At 38.6% G+C, this 17,927-nt stretch overlaps 3 protein-coding genes across 4 annotated transcripts; 1 reads left to right on the forward strand and 2 right to left on the reverse strand.

Moving 5' to 3' along the window:
• Positions 1 to 1,616: 1,616 nt before the first annotated feature.
• psmd13 (proteasome 26S subunit, non-ATPase 13) lies at positions 1,617 to 5,650 on the reverse strand. The gene is made up of 13 exons (XM_084681911.1): positions 5,452 to 5,650; positions 4,735 to 4,813; positions 4,620 to 4,654; positions 4,466 to 4,521; positions 4,287 to 4,330; positions 4,104 to 4,190; positions 3,818 to 3,989; positions 3,578 to 3,657; positions 3,317 to 3,442; positions 3,072 to 3,134; positions 2,897 to 2,977; positions 2,361 to 2,477; positions 1,617 to 1,983 (listed from the first exon to the last, which is right to left on the reverse strand). Exons 1-13 carry the CDS (start codon positions 5,550 to 5,552, stop codon positions 1,888 to 1,890), a joined length of 1,137 nt encoding a protein of 378 aa, XP_084538037.1. The 5' UTR covers positions 5,553 to 5,650; the 3' UTR covers positions 1,617 to 1,887.
• Positions 5,651 to 5,728: 78 nt separating this feature from the next.
• On the forward strand, positions 5,729 to 8,794 carry sirt3 (sirtuin 3). 2 transcript variants are annotated; one of them, XM_084681913.1, is made up of 9 exons: positions 5,729 to 5,795; positions 6,212 to 6,261; positions 6,387 to 6,477; positions 6,750 to 6,926; positions 7,045 to 7,277; positions 7,424 to 7,524; positions 7,730 to 7,891; positions 8,078 to 8,290; positions 8,416 to 8,794. In XM_084681913.1, exons 2-9 carry the CDS (start codon positions 6,246 to 6,248, stop codon positions 8,437 to 8,439), a joined length of 1,017 nt encoding a protein of 338 aa, XP_084538039.1. In that variant the 5' UTR covers positions 5,729 to 5,795; positions 6,212 to 6,245; the 3' UTR covers positions 8,440 to 8,794. The 2 variants fall into 2 exon arrangements, with proteins under 2 accessions (XP_084538039.1, XP_084538038.1); XM_084681912.1 differs by lacking the exon at positions 5,729 to 5,795 and having other exon boundaries at positions 5,880 to 6,261.
• Positions 8,795 to 9,943: 1,149 nt separating this feature from the next.
• drd4b (dopamine receptor D4b) lies at positions 9,944 to 17,777 on the reverse strand. The gene is made up of 4 exons (XM_084681910.1): positions 17,450 to 17,777; positions 16,459 to 16,571; positions 14,810 to 15,423; positions 9,944 to 11,174 (listed from the first exon to the last, which is right to left on the reverse strand). The coding sequence occupies exons 1-4, from the start codon at positions 17,690 to 17,692 to the stop codon at positions 10,966 to 10,968; spliced, it is 1,179 nt and encodes a 392-aa protein (XP_084538036.1). The 5' UTR covers positions 17,693 to 17,777; the 3' UTR covers positions 9,944 to 10,965.
• Positions 17,778 to 17,927: the final 150 nt, after the last annotated feature.

Consider the following 17,927-nt stretch of genomic DNA (forward strand, 5'->3'; position numbering starts at 1 on the left):
ATCGTTTTTATTTCTTATTTAACAAAATAAAAAAGGGCTGTAAGCGTGTCTTTGGGAATGGCCATTTCATTAATCAATAGGGGATACATTGTATAAACAATCAATTAAATATCAATGCATCATTCAAGAACACCTTGACCCTAACAACACTGATTATACAATGAGAACTGACTTGGAAGGAAATATTTCAAAAATAAATACATGTTTATTTAAAGTAAAGTGCAAATTTATACTGAAATCTATTAGGAAATTGTATTTCCCTCCGATGAAACTACCATCAGATTCTTGAACCCCCCCCCAAAAAAACACCCAGTAGGCACACATTCAGAAATGCTGTTATGCTCTATAAAATATATTTAGTGGAACAAATTAATGAATCACCACGGAATAGGCGGCAATGATAGTGGGTGTGTTTGTCACGATCTCTCCTTCTGGGTGGTTTTCTTTTGCACAAGGGAATATCAAAGACTGATTTAGCTTGACAGATTGTCTCTGCACACTTTCTGAAAGCCTTGATGAAGTCCCTGATAGTAAGATAAGTACATAAATACACAAATGCTAAGCATTAATGACAGTTTAGATGTAGTACTTTTGGACTACTGTAAGACCTAATGGATACAAATAAAAACCTGTGTTGTGTTGAAGGCTTTGACTGCTGCAACATATGAGCTGCAAAGAACTGATAATTAGAATGTGAACCAGATTTATCCCTAGTTATAAACCACAAGGGCCCCTGGGGCCATAAGCCACATTTCCAAGATTTTCATGAAGACAATTCTACAGTGTAACTTATGTAACTATGCCATATGGACTAAACAAGCTAAGAAAAAGTGCCATTGCCTCTGTACATAAGAAATTGTGCAATGGCCCTAAACTGTTTACCAATTGTGTAAAATAAGGCACTATTACCGATGTATCTTAATCTACAGAAAATATACCTTAATGTGAAAATTTGAAACTTTTAACAATGTGATGAACAAGGTTTGTTTGCAATCACAAAGAGGTAGAATACTTTATTTTCAGTTAATCTATAATCCTTTTCATCACAGATCAAGTCAAGACCAAATAGACAGATTCACACCCGGACCAACACCCAACTACTGGAGACTGATACCTACACCAGTCTGTCAGGCCTCAGACCTTTGAACACTTGGTCTCACTCGGTCCCTATCTCTTCCAATTACAGAACAAAGAAACATAGACCAGACCAAATCTATCCATCCTGTAGAAAGGTATAATAAGAACCATAAATACCATTCTATAGCATTAATGCTACATTAAATCAGGTCGAAAGGCATTTTACTCACGAGGAAAATCTAAAATAAGAGTTGAACAAAAAGTATATTCATGTACATTTATGTTTGGCAGTCACAATCTGAAGATGAATACAAGGAGATTGTTTTTAATGAAAAATACTCCTGACAACAGATTCTTGCAAAAACTGATAAGTGAAATATAATGTACTATATGTAGCTTAACATATAGTAGTGATATCACAAATACATTTAAAGGCATTTATAGTCCCAGAAAAGCTACATTGTTCAAAAACAATCTGTGATATTGAGTAGTGGTCAAAGCCTATTTATGTTTAGAATCACAACAATTAATCGGCAATGTTTCATCAACTAGCATTTTTATTTGCAAAATTCAACACTGTTACATGTACTGCAAGTGGTTATAAATGTTTACAGTAACACAAAGAACATACATGGTTTCCAACCCCCCCCCCCCCCCCAAAAGAATAAATGTTACAAAACCGAAAATAGATGGATGCATAAGTCCTTCTCAAAGGGGAATTAAGTGTAAATTCCCTCATAGGTTGTGCCTATGAAGGTAGGTGAGGCCATTTTGGCGGGTGGAAAGGCAGGGTTGCCAGGTTTGCTTAGCCTAGGTGAGAATATCGTGTGCCTGCTGCTCTACCAGCATGGCCATGTTCTTCACATCTCCACACCAGAAGTCCAGCCTCTCTTTCATGCCCTTGATCTGAAACCACAAAGGGAAGGTTCAAGAGGATGATAAGTTACTTGACGGTTAATCATCAACACCGTGTCATGAAGACCACTGGTAAAATATGAAGGCATTTCCCTGCAGTTTTCAATTCCAATATGTATTTGTACTGGTAAGGCACACGTTTAAAATGTACAGTTTACACAAATTGGACTGGGGGAAAAAAACACCAGTCATAATGGAGTTTTAAATACTAAACGTTAGCTGGGTCACTTGAATTTATAGAACATATTTTCCAAATGTACTTATCTTTTAAAATAAAACATTGGACTTAAGAATCATCATGCACAAAAGACTAATGTAATGGTTCACACCACCAATTCAAACTCAGTTTTGGGGTGGTGTGGACTTACCTGTTGCAGGTCCAGCACCCTTGGTTGCACCCAGGTCATCTGAACCTTCTGGTCCACCTCATCGATGTTGCCCTTGATCAAGCCAACTGACAGAGCCTTCATTACCAAGAGCTCAACCTATAATACAAAGCAGACATACAAAACATAGAACATACCATCACTACAAAGGCAATAAAGTAAAAATGTGGCAGGTTCACCATAGGAAAATGTGTTTCTCTGTCAATCAATACAATGTACTATGTATATTTAGAATAACATGACATTGGATCTTTCCAAAACATTGACAAATGCTGATTACTACATTTAGAAAAATGTCCAGGTCACAATGGGCACTGACAGAACTATTTAGTAGTGCAGGGCAAAGATTAATGTCACCCACTGTGTAATTGACTAGGAACAACATTGGCAACCACTTATATAGGTTAATGTTCTCTTCTACAGCCTGTTAGGTCAGCAATCAGGTCACCACTTTGAAATAGAATTGACAAATGCAGATGTGATTGACAGATGAAATATGTGCTTAGCATCAAACTGACCTCGTTTACAGGGATTTTGGCACTCTGTGAGATCTCATGGAAGGTCAGCTGTCTGTGGTTAGCTGGGCGGGTGAAAGTCATCTACAAGTGAGGAGAGAAGGGGGAAGACTATTTTGAGATACCAAAGTATTAAACATTTACTATGAAGAAAAATCACCTGATGAGGATTACCCACCTCCATCACACAAAGGAGCTGAATCTTCTGCATTAGCTTAGCCTCATGTGTTGCCAGGTCAGGCTGCAACAAGACACAATCATTTAGTTCTGTGTTTGATAAGGCTGCATGCATCCACTTTACCTTTCATTTTATATAACTATTCATTAAAATAAAATAATACTACAACAGAAAAGCTAAAGAGCATGCCTTGTCTTTTCCAAATACAATAGAATGCCCAAATGCATATTTTACCAGTCACTAACCTGCTGGCCCCAGGCAGACTTGAAGGTCTGGAATTTCTCCACATTGCCCCCATTGAAGGCATACAGTGTGTCAATAAGCCATTGCTTGTCTGTGCTTCTTAAAGACTCAAGCACTGGATGCATGAGCTGAAATCATAGCCAATTGTGGAATAAAGGTCAACAATAAGAAAATGAATATAAATGTATTATTTATGTTAGTTGCAACAATTTATAACCGTGAAAAACTGTGTGTGCCCCAACACACAGGCAATGTTTATTTACCAGCTCCCCGAAGTTGTAAACTCCTTCCCCCAAGAGTCCAGCCAAGCCCAATGTGAAAGCCCTTTCCTGCTTCTCTGTCTCTATAAGATGGGAATCAATTATCAATCCTAACAACTATGACATAACTAATAACCGCAAAACAGAGTACAAAAGTCAGCACTATAGGAATATTAAAAAGAATATTAAAGTCATTGTCAGTGTGATTTCCTGTGGGCTGGTTTTTGCAGCCTCTCACAGTACCTGCCAAGTCTTTGATGTCCACACAGCCCAAGTAGCGCAGAGCATCCTTGTAGTAGTTGGCGTGGTTCCCAACGATGCGATAGTATTTGCTGGACAGGTCATAGAAGCGTCCATGGACTGACGTTACCCCAGGCAAATTGTTTAACATCTCATCAACTTCCTCAATGATTTTCTGTCGGGAGGAAGTTTTAAGTCATGGAGGTTTATCAGCTTTGCAGACATCAGTCCTTTGAAAGTGTCTAGTTAATAGTATCTAATTCAATGTACACATAAGTCTCAGTCTTACTTTTGTTGCTGGAAGGTCACTGATCTCTAGCTTTAGTGTGCCAATAGAAGTCTTACACAGAATGACTGCCTCATCACTGCTTTTCACCTGTAATGTAATAGTTGAGTGTGTATTGTAAACACACTGTCTTATTTCCTAAAAGATCTTAAAATCTTTTTAAAATATTCACAATTTCCAGTTTACCTTTTCCTTGGTTTTCTCAAGGAACGTGATGGCTTCTTTTGGATCTGAAAATGTAGTTCATTACACAGAATGCTGAATTGTACTGTAAAATAGTACTCACAATAATTTAAAAGTGAAAACCCCATGGATTCAGAGTATAAAGTATATGAGCAGACTACAAATAAGGACCAAGCATTTACCTGTCATACGTCTAGTAACATACAGGATAATCTCCACCAGGGATAATGGGTTGATTCTGGTAGAAAGAAGTCAGGTGGTTGGGATAAATGAATGCAGCAAAACAGTGATTCATGCAAGAACAATATGCTTTTAATAGTTAAAAGACATCCTTACCTGTGTTCAAAGTCACTGAGGAAATTTTCATAAAGCTGCAAAATTCAATGAAACGTTAGCTAGTGATGTAGATGTAGCAAGACAGATTAACTTGTCAATAAATAGCTTATTGTACCTGTATGAGGCCATCCCCTGTGGCAAAGCAAGGATCCTTTACAAAGTCTGTCATCTTCAGTGTCAACTGATGCCACAGCCTACCGGGTGGTAAGACCAAAACAGTGAGTGTGAGCCCCATTAGATTATCACATACATCAATAAAAAAGTAAGATAACAGGATTGCTTTTTAAATCATTGGTCCACAGCATTCTCTAAATCCGCATCTGACTGATATTACCCCATAGAACTAGCTGAATACATAGCTTTGAATGTAGAAAGCTAACATTTACTCAGAAAACATGACTAGTACACACGGTTAACTTTTATAATGACTGCATTGTAACCGTACGCTTAAAGGAAGAAATAATTACCTACTGTAGCCTATAGTAACCACAATGCAATGTCAACTAAATCAACTAGGCTACAGTCAGCTAGCTAGACACCAGTCTTGCCTAGAAAGGATATAACGTTAGTCTACAGACTGATTGCGAGGTTGCTAGAGATAGCACTACTGGTGTACAGTTTATTTTCATTTTAACCTGTTAACAAACTTTTCCAACAACACAAGACACATAAAATGGCTTTATTGGAGATTATGCTAGTCACATAACAGATTTCTGGTTAGCTAGCTAGTTAACCAACTCCTTCCATGACTCAGCGGATGAATGACATGGAAAGCTAACGAGACTGCTAACGTTAGAGCTAGCTTGCTAACCAAATAGTTTGAAGTCTTTACTTTTTGTTGTATAACTCCTCCAATGTATGCCATTCTGCCGCCATCTCTGGGGTTGAGCTGTTGCTCTGTTGTTGTTTGAGGTACCCGGTGACATCTTTCATTGTTGCGGTCTGTGTGATTTTCTATTTAGATTTTGAGAGTTGAGCTAACTAGCTTTAGCTGTTATCTGTAGCCAAGCGATTTTAATAAAGACTGCTTGGAAGCAAAGGAGCATGGGAGTTGACCTGGACGGAAATAGTTACTAGGTATCGTAGTACTACCGTAAATTCTATAACAAACAGTATTAAGTTGAAACGTTGCCGTTCTGTTGAGTTACACAAGGACATAACATATGAAATATGAAGGTAGTTATATTTACATAGAATAATGGGCTCGGGAAGTAGGCCAATATAACGTGTTGCAATAGCTTTATTATCTGTTAAAATTAGTCATCAACTAGAACTAAATTCGGATCTGTCCCACATTTACAAGTTTGCGTTACATTTAAATGTTGTCGTCATGAGGTTAAAGGAAGACAACAAACAAGGGAACCATCCAGTCCCCCATGCAACTTAATTTCCCCTTCATTTCAGCAAATATATTGGGGCATGGCTAAGTGAAGTTACGACAGAAAACATTTAAATTAGTATTGCCCTGGAATGCAAAGCGTTTAGACCAATTGCTTTCATGTAAAACAAACAGGCGGTGCCATCCACCAGCTGAATATTGTATGTTCTGCAATGACTTATTTATTGACCTCCACATTGATTCTGAAATGTAGGTTGTGTTTATATCACAATATTAGGTCAAAAAGAATGATCGCACTAAAAGGTAAGCTACTTTGCAGAATAAATAAGTTGCTTTCTTAAAAAAATTAAAACGCAAAATGTCGAAAGCAACATTGAGGATAGGCCTAGCCTATTATGTGAATGTAACACTTCTTTTGTTTTTTACAGACCAACAACAAAGATACATTTGTTTGGCTCAAAAGAAAATAGGCCGAACAACGAGATTCACGGGATTTCAAACCGTTGGCCCACTGTCTGGGTAAATGCAGAGAGAAGTCAGTGTGTGTTGCCCGTCCAGTTAATATTTTCACTCTGAATTCCAGTCTAGAATCTGGACAAAAATATTGTGCAGGCCTGTCAGCCCTGGATTACACTTTTGCATTCAAACAACAAAAGGGTTTACATTGTAAACTGGTGTACCCTTCAGCCTAAGATAGTGGTCCAGAAGCTGTGTAGCATTTCAATAGCATCAAATCTAAACAAAATAATAGACTAATCTTCTGCAGTTACTTAGCCAACTCTATCCTATAGGACATACTGCCCCAGGTGGATTGGGGTCCGTAGGGTGTTCTCCAGAGGTGGTGGCGCAAGCTCCAAACAGCAAACCCTTGAGGACATTGCCAAGTGCATCAAAGAGAGAGAATACAAAAGGATTGTGGTGATGGCTGGAGCAGGGATCAGCACTCCTAGTGGCATTCCAGACTTTAGGTGAAGAGTTTTAGAGATGAGATCGATCTGATGACTGCTGTGTCTGTGGTCATAAACAAATATCCCAACAAATGTATATTCCACAGGAAAATGTGTTGTTTTCTCCTTCTGTTGACAGATCCCCAGGCAGTGGTCTCTATGACAATCTCCAACAGTACGACCTGCCTTATGCCGAAGCAATATTTGAAATAAATTATTTCCACCACAAACCCGAACCTTTCTTTGCCCTAGCTAAAGAGTTGTACCCAGGGAATTACCAGCCAAATTTGACTCATTACTTTGTACGTCTTCTTCACGACAAGGGCCTGCTTCTCAGGATGTACACCCAAAATATAGATGGATTGGAGCGATGTGAGTAGATGGACTATACTTATAAATCTGACACTTACAAAAATGATTGTCAATAGAATATGAGTATGATTTGTATCTCTCACTATTACTCACTCACTCTCTTTCTTGTCTCCCCCCCCCCCCCCCCTTCTCTTGTTATGACTTAGTGGCAGGCATTCCTCCTGAGATGCTGGTGGAGGCACATGGCACGTTTGCCTCGGCTACTTGCACTGTTTGTCGCAGAGTGTATAAGGGAGAAGACCTGCGTGTGAGTTGCTCACACTTTTATGCACATTTAGCCATGAGCAGTACTGGGTATGATAATGAGCTGTTCACTAAATACATTTTGTAAATACAATATCCCATTTTGTTTTGTTTGATAAAACATGTGTTTTAGAGTTTGACAGGCTTCACATGACATGTTATGATGACAAAATACGTTATCTGTCTCTCTGCTTTTCAAAATCTCCTAGCCCGACATCATGGAAGGTAATATTCCTCAGTGCCCAACCTGTAAAGGAATGGTGAAACCTGACATAGTCTTCTTTGGAGAAGAACTACCCCTGAATTTTTTCAAGTACCTCAAAGACTTCCCACTGGCAGATCTCCTTATCATCATGGGAACTTCATTGGAGGTGAGAAGCTGACTCCCTTCAACTCTTGAAAAGGGCACATTATCTAAAAACTATTATATGTTATAAATATGTATGGGCTGTCAGTCAAACCCAAAAAGTAAATCATTTAAATTCAGTCAACTAAATATACTACTTTAATGTGTTAATGTTACCTTGAGTGACTGTTGTTTTGACGTGGTCCTGCAGGTGGAGCCCTTTGCCAGTCTGGCGGGTGCCGTACGCAGGTCTGTTCCCCGTCTTCTTATCAACAGGGACCTGGTGGGGCCTTTTGCCTGGGGGACCTCTTGGCCCAATGACGTGGTCCATCTTAGTGATGTGGTCAGTGGGGTACGTGCCCTGTCAGATGCCCTGGGATGGACAGTGGAGCTGGAAACTCTAATCACTGCAGAGTCTGAAAAGGTGGGTCTTAAATAACCATACTGGCACTTAGGCAACATGTATGCATGTACACACATACTGTACACAGACAACTTTGTGTTTAGAGGCCTTGAATTTCAAGTGATTAGATAATATTCCATTTGCAGGCTACAAAGAGCAGCGAGGAATGACAGGGGATTCATTAATCTCCCATCCAAAACTTTTGAATTATTCTTTGATCAACAGAAAATAATCTTGGTCTTTGAAACACTCATGAAACACATTTTCACATTGAATTTAGGAGTTTTTTGTTAAGCATCCGTGTTACTGTTCCATGCTTCCAAGGAACTTTTAAAGCCATATTTATATATGCTAGTAAGTTTAATGCTTTTATTTCATAATAATTTTATCTGTTTTGTATCACTTGTCTTTTATCAATGTGCTGCCACTGACCCATGAAGTGACATGGAAAGGTAAATGTGTAAAATGTGTAAAAAGGTTGTCATTTCCTTCTGTCCGGTGTCAGACAATAAAATATGGAAACTGTGCATGAGCATTTCTTTGCCTTTCGCCAACAGAGGGAGTCAAAGTAGTTTAAGTTCATTTAAGTTGCTTTAAATCAATATCTTTACATTGGCAATGAACTTTTAAGCCTGTTACATACATCCTCTTCAAAAAATAATAGAGACCAAAGACCCTCCTCTGCAGTCTTCAGATATATAGTTAAATAGAGTTAAAATGATCACATTTTTACAGGATAGTTGGAGAGTTCAGGATGGCATTTTGAAAGTAATCTCACAAAGGCTCTGAGTCTCTCAACAGATAATTGGGGTTTATGTACAATTGGCATGCTGATTAATATCACTAAAGGACTAAATGTTTAAATTACTCTGGACATTTGACATTTGGTAAAACCTAGTAGACCATGATATGGCTTTTGGATGCATTTTTCAACTAACATAAGGAAATGCTCATAACATAACTAATGCATAGTTATGTAGTAGCAACCTAGTGTAGCACTTTATTATAATTACATTGTAGTTATGTAGGAATATGTGCTTTAGACTTATCAAGCGGGTTGTTTCCCTTCCTTCCAAATCTAACAAATTATGCACTTGTTTTGATGTTCCTGTACCATTACAGAGTCACATCAGTGTTGTACTTTCATTATAGAAAAGGATTGGTCCCTAACCTAATAGTATCGATTTTCTGTGCCATTTATTCTATTGATAATTTTTTATCAATAGAATCAAGGCCCTTCATCACAACATTCTGAATTATGAAATTGTACTGTATTAGTAAATTAAAGTAATTAAAACACACAAATTGGAGCAATACAAAGCAACGGGCTAGTGGAATGTAATGTATGAAAACATCAAAATACATTACAGTGTGAAAGATAATTGGTAATTGACCAAAAAAGAAACTGTCTTGTATAGTTGAAACATGGCAACATTTACATTGCCTCAAAAGGTAAGTTCAGCAGTTCAACAGAAGACCAAAGGACATATTTTATGTGTTATAATCATGCATTCCTCATGTATAAGTTCTAGAAAGCCCAAAGTTAAATTATTTGAATGCTAAGCATTTTAAGCTTTGTTTGGAAAAGGCATTTTTAAACTTGGCCACATACCCAAGTGCTGTTAAGAATGAAAGTTAGAAAGGCACAAGTTTAAGTATCAGAAAGATGCTCTTTATTGGAAAGCTTCCACTTAAAACGCGGATATGGCATAACAACAGTAGGCACTGTTAATGACCAAACATACATACTGCTGTATCAGGCAGAAATATTGGCTTTGGTAAAATGGCAATAATAATAAAAACGAAGTGAAATAATAAAACAAATACATTTGGAGAGATTAGTTTTTGAGGTTAGTAATAAAGTAATGTGTATTCATACTGTAGGCTTATATGCTTTTTACAATGTTACTTATGTTTAAACATCATGAGTACTTAAGATTAAGATGTAGTCATGAAACGCTAGAATATAACTGTTAAATTCTTGAATGCATTTAAACCTCTTTTTAATATGATTTTTCTTTTAAATTCTTATTCATGCAATGCCCCAAACAATTAAAGGATAGGTTCTGAATTCAACTACATAAAATATATATGTAAGTCAATACATCACTCCTGTGGCGTGACAGGACATTCAAGGTTAATACTGTTTGATTTTCAGGACAAAGTTCAATTTCAAAGGTGCCCTAACTTTTCATTTTATCATGTTGAGGCTGCTCTAGGTGTACTGATATAAAGGTATAAAAATAAACAAAAAGGCATGTCTGCACCTTTTTATAGCATGATGTTAGCATATCAGAGCCTATCCTTCAAAGTGTTGGCATTACAATCACACATTGATGTGATCATATACAGTATCTGATCATAGTGCTTTCCATTACACTGACAATGTTTTAAGGGCCTTGCTAGTCTCCAAGCAGCTGCTTTTTTACCTAATGGTCTTAGTCCTAAACCTACATAGTCTCACTTGTCAGAAATTGAGAGTCCTGCATAGGGTGACCTATATACCTCACCATGATTAGGTAGATTCTCCACTCAGGTCACACACTTCATTTTCAGAAGGCGCTTATATGCATGGGATATCATACGTAGAAAAAGACACTACATAAACATTGTTCATGGTTTGATGAAAACCAATAAATGTGCAGAACTAGTGATTGACACCACTGTGTGACACATTGTCTTTGAAGAGGGGTTGTCTAATGCCAGAAACAGCTGTGAAAGAACTTTTTGAAAAACTTTCGGAACTCTGTATTGAAGACGGTGTAGATGATGGGGTTGAGTGCACTGTTGACGTAACCCAGCCAGGTGACGGTGCTCATCAGACCGTCCGGGATATCACATGACTTGCAAAGGGCACGGGTGGTGTGCACTACAAAAAATGGCGTCCAGCAGAATAGAAAGCAACCTGAAGGAATAAAAGTAGAAATTAAAGGGAGGGTTAGGAGCCTTGTTCTTACAGCATGTTTGTAAGGTATGAAAAGTGAAGGTAGGTGGGAGGAATACATATTTATTGCATATATATTTACATATATATTTAAACAAAGCAATTAAAGAGATGTTTTGATATGGGCAGTTAATGTCCACCTTATCCAACAGGGAAGCTATTGAAGCATTGTCTGAGGGGAGCAAAACCCAGAGTAGGCCATTTCATTAAACCTTCTAGCTGAATATATTAAATGACTGTAAAGACGTGAAATGTCAAATTAGCCTATAGCAGTATAAATGTGTTTATATTTGCCTTTTACTGCTCAGGGAGAAAGAAAAAAAAACTTTTGAAACTAAACTCACATTTTATCAGAGACGATATTATATAAGAAAGGGAATTATAGAATATAGGGTTTCAGGTCAGTGTAATTGCATGGTCAATTAATAAATCAATCTTGGTACAAGGCTTGTAGATATCACAACGGGTCACAACAACCCGTCGTTGTGCTGCGACAACTTTACCCAATACAAAAACAAATAAAAAGCATTTTCTTAACCTTTGCGCTGTGGGGGTGTGAGACAGCCCGACAGCTTCACTTTATTTTTGTATGAGGTAAAGTTGTCGCAACACGTGGGGGGGTCACAATGACTGAAGGGTCACAGTGACCCGAAGATAACACAAGGGTTAAGAGGGCGCAATTACAAGAAATTAGAATTTATGCTGACCCACTAAATTTACCATGTTCTCTCCCGAGCAAAGAACAACCTGAAACAGGAAAATAATAATACAATTGATAAGATATCCATGAATATTCAGTCAGGCAATGAAGTTGCAATGCAAGCTAGGTTTGCACCTACTATACCCTTTTCCAGCACCTGTGCACTGTGATACTTTGCTATATGCCACAAGCCATGTTGAGTGGCTTGGTGTCCTTAATGTCCTGGATTAACCAGGTCATGTTAAAACTGAAACAAAATGGGCATTTACATGGGCATTAGAAACAAAGTCCTAAACTATAGCCCAATAGATTAACATTTTGGGGCATAACAGGAACAAATACGTATAATCTAAATATTTACCTATATTATTTATACGTATATATTTTATAAAAAATGCATTTAATTCAATGTGCCGAACATTCAAAGACCTGTTTTTAATCTTCAATGACTACAGTTGACATGAAAAGGCTTGTCAAAGGTACAATAAGTAATGTTATGTTGGTTGTGTTTCAAACTAGAAACTGCATTCTGTGTTACCTGCTTATGCTAATGACTTTGGACGGCCTAAACTGCTTCCTGCTGTCACCTACATTATCTGCTGACAACCCAATTGGTAAAACATTTGTTAGTAAATCTACTGTAGCAACCAATGCATGAGCATCTGTGAAAACTGTGTTTGTTAAATACAGGTTTGTCCCCTTTAACCCACAAATCTACTTTGGATAATTAGTATAAACCCAAAACAGGGATGTGTTAAGTCAGTATACACGGTATGCATGCGCAAGAAATGTTGCGGCTAAAACTTAAGAGACACTGTGTTACATAATAATTTGATTGAAGGCTTTAACCTAAACTTAGTCGGTCAGTATGGTCAACCAAAAGCACTTTCATCCTAGGACTTGGACCACTGGTTGGTTTGCTCAATATAGCCTTCCATGACCAAAGACCTTTGGCATCGGTGGTTGGCTACAATGTAGGCTACTGATCTGTCAATATTTCAGATATGATAGCATTAATAATCAGCTAACCTATCTAGGGTGACATTTTACATTTTGTGGTGAAAATATACACCACATTAAGTTCAATCTATAGACTTGTGTCTTGTACGGAGTGTGCAAAATGACCAAAATGACTTTCTGTAAAAAAACGTATTCCTGTCCAAGGAAGCTGTAGGCTATCATCTGGTTTATATGTGTCCAGTCTACAGCTGCTTTTGTCTGGATCAGACAATCATAACATGCAAATACAGATACCTTTACGTCTCTGGTAACAGATAAGGTAGGCCTATGTCTTTGTGAAACTTTAACTTTGTAACCAAAGTAACACAATTATGACAAAAGTGTTTGCAGTTTGTTGCATAATCAGTGAAATGACATTTGTGTGATTAAAGGCAATACTAGCCCATAGTATTCTTTCGTATGTCTATTTGTGTTTGGCATGTCTAATATCCTTGTTATGGCCTATGCTTGGAAACTAGACTGTATTAACATGATTTATTGATGAGCTATAAAATAAATAATCTCTTTTGCAAGAATACTTTTGACTTATTTTACCTGTTACAAGCCCTTGATTAAAAGCAATCCCGTCTTTTTTACCAGTTTAAATAGTTTGATTGCTGACACAAATCAGTTTTTGGCAGAATGTCCTTTTTTGGCACAACAAGGCCAATATTTCAAATATCCTCCTATCAGAAAATGTAGGCTTCACAGAGACCCAGTGTGATAACAAGAAGACAATATATTGTTGAGGAATAAAAGTTACTAAAATATCTTTGTCAAACTCTTTTGATCTCTATAAATGTAGGCTACATAATAATGCAATCTAACCATCCATAAATAGAAAACTGACTTCTGCCCTTTGAACCATCCCACAAGCCTGACTCGGTAGTCTAATGTTCAAACTGGTGCCCACTGACATGATTTACGAAATTGCCTAAAAATTCATCAAACTAATCAAATATATTTTATAGTCAGATTTTGCTATGTGGCAGAAATTGACCTATGAATAAACAATTGTAACCATTTGCATGCTAGTGAGATTTTCACATATTTATTTTTCGAGAATAAGAGAATGACTTAGACAAGTATCATGTTGCCAGAGTCAGATCCACTGAAAAGCTGCAAGTATCGTGGGAGGCAAACATTTTTTATTTTCTTTATTCCAATGGAAGTAATTCCACTGGGAAAGATAAATATGTATACCCGTCCACCACTTAAACATCTTTCATGAAAAATTCACCCCATCAGCCTGACACCAAGAAAATGACTCCAAGCTTCAAATTATTCATGAAAGATGTTGCTGTGGCCCAAAAATGTAAATTCCACAAACGATGGAGAACTCCCTCTTGAGGTATATCAATGTGCACAATATTATTCATTCTGTCCTCCAGGCTCTTGATTAGCGCTAACATTCCCACCACAGTAGATCCAGAAGAGCAGAAGGATTGTATCACACATCATTTTTATTGCCTTGTCATTATATTGTAAGTAGAGAATCCATTCTAATTTCCAGTAAAAAGCTGAACTAGAGGCCTGCTCTGATTTAGGGCTGCCTATGAAAATCAGTCGGCTACGTAATATTTTGGTCAATCGTATTATTTCTACTGTAGCTATATTACATTTAGTCTTTAGCAGACACTCTTATCCAGAGCGACTTACAGTAAGTACAGGGAGGCAAGTAGGGTGAAGTGCCTTGAATCGAACTGGCAACCTTCAGATTATTTGCCCGATTCCCTAATCACTCAGCCACCTGATTCCTATATTAGAATGGTCAAATAAAAACATTGATCAAATCACATTTGACCAAAGCTACCTACCAACAGAGCTCTCACTTCAGTCATAGTTATAACCAGGTCATTCTCAGATGCAACAAGTCAAAGATCTCAGTGCCACTTACCCACCACAACAGGGAGCACCCTCATGGCCTTCCTCTCCCGGCTGTTAATCTTAGCTCTTGTTTTCCTCGGTGGCTGCTGGTTGTAAGAGGACAGGTCTGGGTAAGTTACAGTCTCAATGGAACTCTTCCTGTACTCTGGAGGAAAGGGGCAGTCCGGCTGCTCACAGTCCTCTTCCTCCTCCACGCCAGACTGGGCCAGGTCACGTTCAATTATCCTGGGCAGGGGCATGGTCGGTGGGCCAGGGAGGGGGTCTACAGGGGGTAGGGCGGCAGCGGCATGCTGGAGTTTCCGGCAAGCCTGGATGCTGTTCCTCAGCTTGGCCTTGCGAGCGTCCTCCCAGCGCCGAAGACCCCGGAAAATTCCAAAGTAGAGGAGCAGCATGATAGGGCAGGGGATGAAGAAAGAGCAGACGGAGGAGTACACCACATAGTTGTCATCCTCCAGCTTGCATTCGCTGGAGTTGCGGGGAGGGATATCATTGGGATCATTAATGCCAAACATGACGGGTGATGCAACGGCAAGGGCCAGGAGCCATGTGGCGGACAGCAGGATCATCTGACGGTGGTCCACATGTTTGCGGTTGTAGTTTAAGGGAATGGAAACGGCAATGAACCTGCAGAACAAGAAGAGGAGAAGGATGATTCAGAATAGAAAGGAGAGGGGACTTGGTTAGTTCAAGTCTCACTTTGTCTTCCCCTTTGTGAATGCTAGAGGACTGACATTTTGCTCTTGATCACCCCAGCACATTCACCTGATCAAAGTTACAGTACAAGGCCGGGTGGTTTGCTGTTGTTTTATTGAGATCTATAATACTGTATCAGGGCAGCAGAAGAAGATCACCTCTTTGCATTAATCAGAAGAAACACAGAAATTAATCAATACAATAAAAAAATTATAAGACGTTGGGAATTACAATGTCCTTTACTGGTTTATCTATTAACAATGCTTTGCACTATGCAACAGTTGTCTGCAGAAGTAAATTGTGCAATTAAGTGGGTCCCCACAGATTTTATTGGCCAAGTCTCCCATCAATCACAACTCAGCTTTTTAAAACAGAAATTCTATGTTCAGACTGATGAAATGTAAACAGGGTCAACATTGAAGGAAAAAAAGCTCAATCAGGGTCTCCATGGGGAGTTTTCAGCATTCCCCACTCAGAGATCTAATGTGGTACTCCTTTCTCCATCACTTTCACTGTTCTGCTTTGCGCAAAATATTTTTGCAGATTCTGACTTACTGGGGAGTTGAGGAGTGAATCTCGTCAGTACGTTGAGCAGATGCACATCAAAGTGTGAAAGTAACTAATTCTACCACATAATTGTTAAAAATTAAGAGCATGACAAACTGCATTAGGTGTGTCATATACTATAGATTACATCATGATTTGAGTTAGCAGACCATTTTTTTTATCCAAAGAGATGTTGAAAGGGGATCCGAACTTATGACCTCTTTATCTAATCAAATGCTCTACAACTGAGCTAAACCCATCCCCACCCAGGTAAGGAGATTGGTAGCTTTGTGATTTTAATAATTGTGCATTTTAAGATACAGTTAATTCCAGTAAAACTGTTTAATTGTATGAAAACCAGCTAGTCACACAACATTTTTGCAGTGAGCTAGCAGATGTGCTGGGTGGACCCAGACTGACCTGTCAACGCTGATAGCGCAGAGGTTAAATATGGAAGCGGTGCACAGCATCACATCCATGGTCATCAGGCCGTCACACACCAGCATGTTTAAGGTCCACACTCCACCCTGGAACTGGATGCAGCACACACACACACATACACACACACAGTTCTAAATTCTGACACAATCAAATATGCAACAGTATTTCACAATTGTGTTTGCACTGTTTGTATGTGTGAGTGAACGTGCCATCAGCTATCAGCTAATTAATATCATGATGCTGACTTCTCACACTGTCCTCAACCATCCAGTGAATGGGAGTCTGACATTGAAACAAGTAGCAACTCTAACACTAACAGCAGATTAACTATTGCACCTCAAGTAATAAGATAACGGTGTCCCAAATAAGGAGTACTTAAATTAGGGGTACTTAAATGGCATCTCTTGCACACCTCTAACAAAGTCATGTGATGCAGTCAGAAATAGCTCTATATTTAGATATGTATATCAGATACATATTTTCACCATGTGATTATGCTGGTATTAATAATGTACCAACTATCTAATTCACACGCGTCTCTAAATGACGCATACGGGATTCACAGCTGTATAAAATGACTGACCTTTAGTAAAAATGGCAATCGGAAAATTTGACAGCTGAGAGAAAGGACAAGGGAATTACATAAAACGGGATGTTCTTTCTCTTTAGTTCTTTTGATGTGCTCGGTCTTATATTGAATGACCACGAATTATAGCCTACTTAAAACTATTACAAAAGTCAGACAAGCATAAGCCTTCAGACATTCAAGAACAACTGAAACTCAATTATTATGAATCAGTGCTCAAGCATGTTATCATGATCAACTTTACCCTACCCCATTGTTTGAAAAGTCAAACTTGAGTCATTAATCTTTTTAAATCTTGTAGTAGGACAAGGGTATTCGACATGCACACGTCTGCTTAAAGTAAAAAGCCTTGTGTAAAACCATATGTCCGTCACGTTGACTTACCTCTGCATACACAAAGAGGGGCAAAACCAGAACAGCCAGCAGTAGGTCCGCAAAAGCCAAACTGACAATGAAGTAGTTTGTCGTAGTTTTCAACGCTTTCTCCTTGTAAACACTAAGGCACACAAGCACATTTCCGCCAATGATAACAATGATCAGCAATATTCCGAATATTAGAGCAGGAAAGTTGTAGTCGGTGACAACCGGCTGTGTCGTATTGCCCATATCGGTAAAGTTGTCCGACATGACTGCTTGTCGCCCTTCTCGCACCCTCCACCGATTGGCAAATTCCTTCTAGGACACTTAGTCCGTGCGAGAACGGCTGTGTCTAAACAGGTTTTCATCTATGCATAACTTTCAATTGCCTTTCCACGTTGACTTGATATTGACTATGTATGATAGGCCCTACATCAGGTCCCGCCTTTGGAAACTTGGCAAGTGGCAACCCCTTGAAACGCTTCCACGATTGGTGCTTCCTCGA

This window comes from Hypomesus nipponensis, chromosome 19, assembly GCF_054491055.1.
Source record: "Hypomesus nipponensis isolate SF chromosome 19, ASM5449105v1, whole genome shotgun sequence".
In the NCBI taxonomy this organism is placed as follows: Eukaryota; Metazoa; Chordata; class Actinopteri; order Osmeriformes; family Osmeridae; genus Hypomesus; species Hypomesus nipponensis.

What these genes read in the sequence shown, in the direction of transcription:
- sirt3 (XM_084681912.1), top strand. Translation starts at nt 6,171, where the DNA reads ATGACTTATTTATTGACCTCCACATTGATTCTGAAATGTAGGTTGTGT. An exon ending in AGTGGCATTCCAGACTTTAG is followed by an intron (nt 6,927 to 7,044) that starts GTGAAGAGTTTT and finishes TTCTGTTGACAG; the next exon opens with ATCCCCAGGCAGTGGTCTCT. An exon ending in TATAGATGGATTGGAGCGAT is followed by an intron (nt 7,278 to 7,423) that starts GTGAGTAGATGG and finishes GTTATGACTTAG; the next exon opens with TGGCAGGCATTCCTCCTGAG.
- drd4b (XM_084681910.1), bottom strand. Translation starts at nt 17,692, where the DNA reads ATGTCGGACAACTTTACCGATATGGGCAATACGACACAGCCGGTTGTC. An exon ending in CCCTCTTTGTGTATGCAGAG is followed by an intron (nt 16,572 to 17,449) that starts GTAAGTCAACGT and finishes TGCTGCATCCAG; the next exon opens with TTCCAGGGTGGAGTGTGGAC. An exon ending in TGCGCTATCAGCGTTGACAG is followed by an intron (nt 15,424 to 16,458) that starts GTCAGTCTGGGT and finishes CTTGTTCTGCAG; the next exon opens with GTTCATTGCCGTTTCCATTC.
- psmd13 (XM_084681911.1), bottom strand. Translation starts at nt 5,552, where the DNA reads ATGAAAGATGTCACCGGGTACCTCAAACAACAACAGAGCAACAGCTCA. An exon ending in CAGGGGATGGCCTCATACAG is followed by an intron (nt 4,655 to 4,734) that starts GTACAATAAGCT and finishes TGAATTTTGCAG; the next exon opens with CTTTATGAAAATTTCCTCAG. An exon ending in TGTTACTAGACGTATGACAG is followed by an intron (nt 4,331 to 4,465) that starts GTAAATGCTTGG and finishes CTACATTTTCAG; the next exon opens with ATCCAAAAGAAGCCATCACG.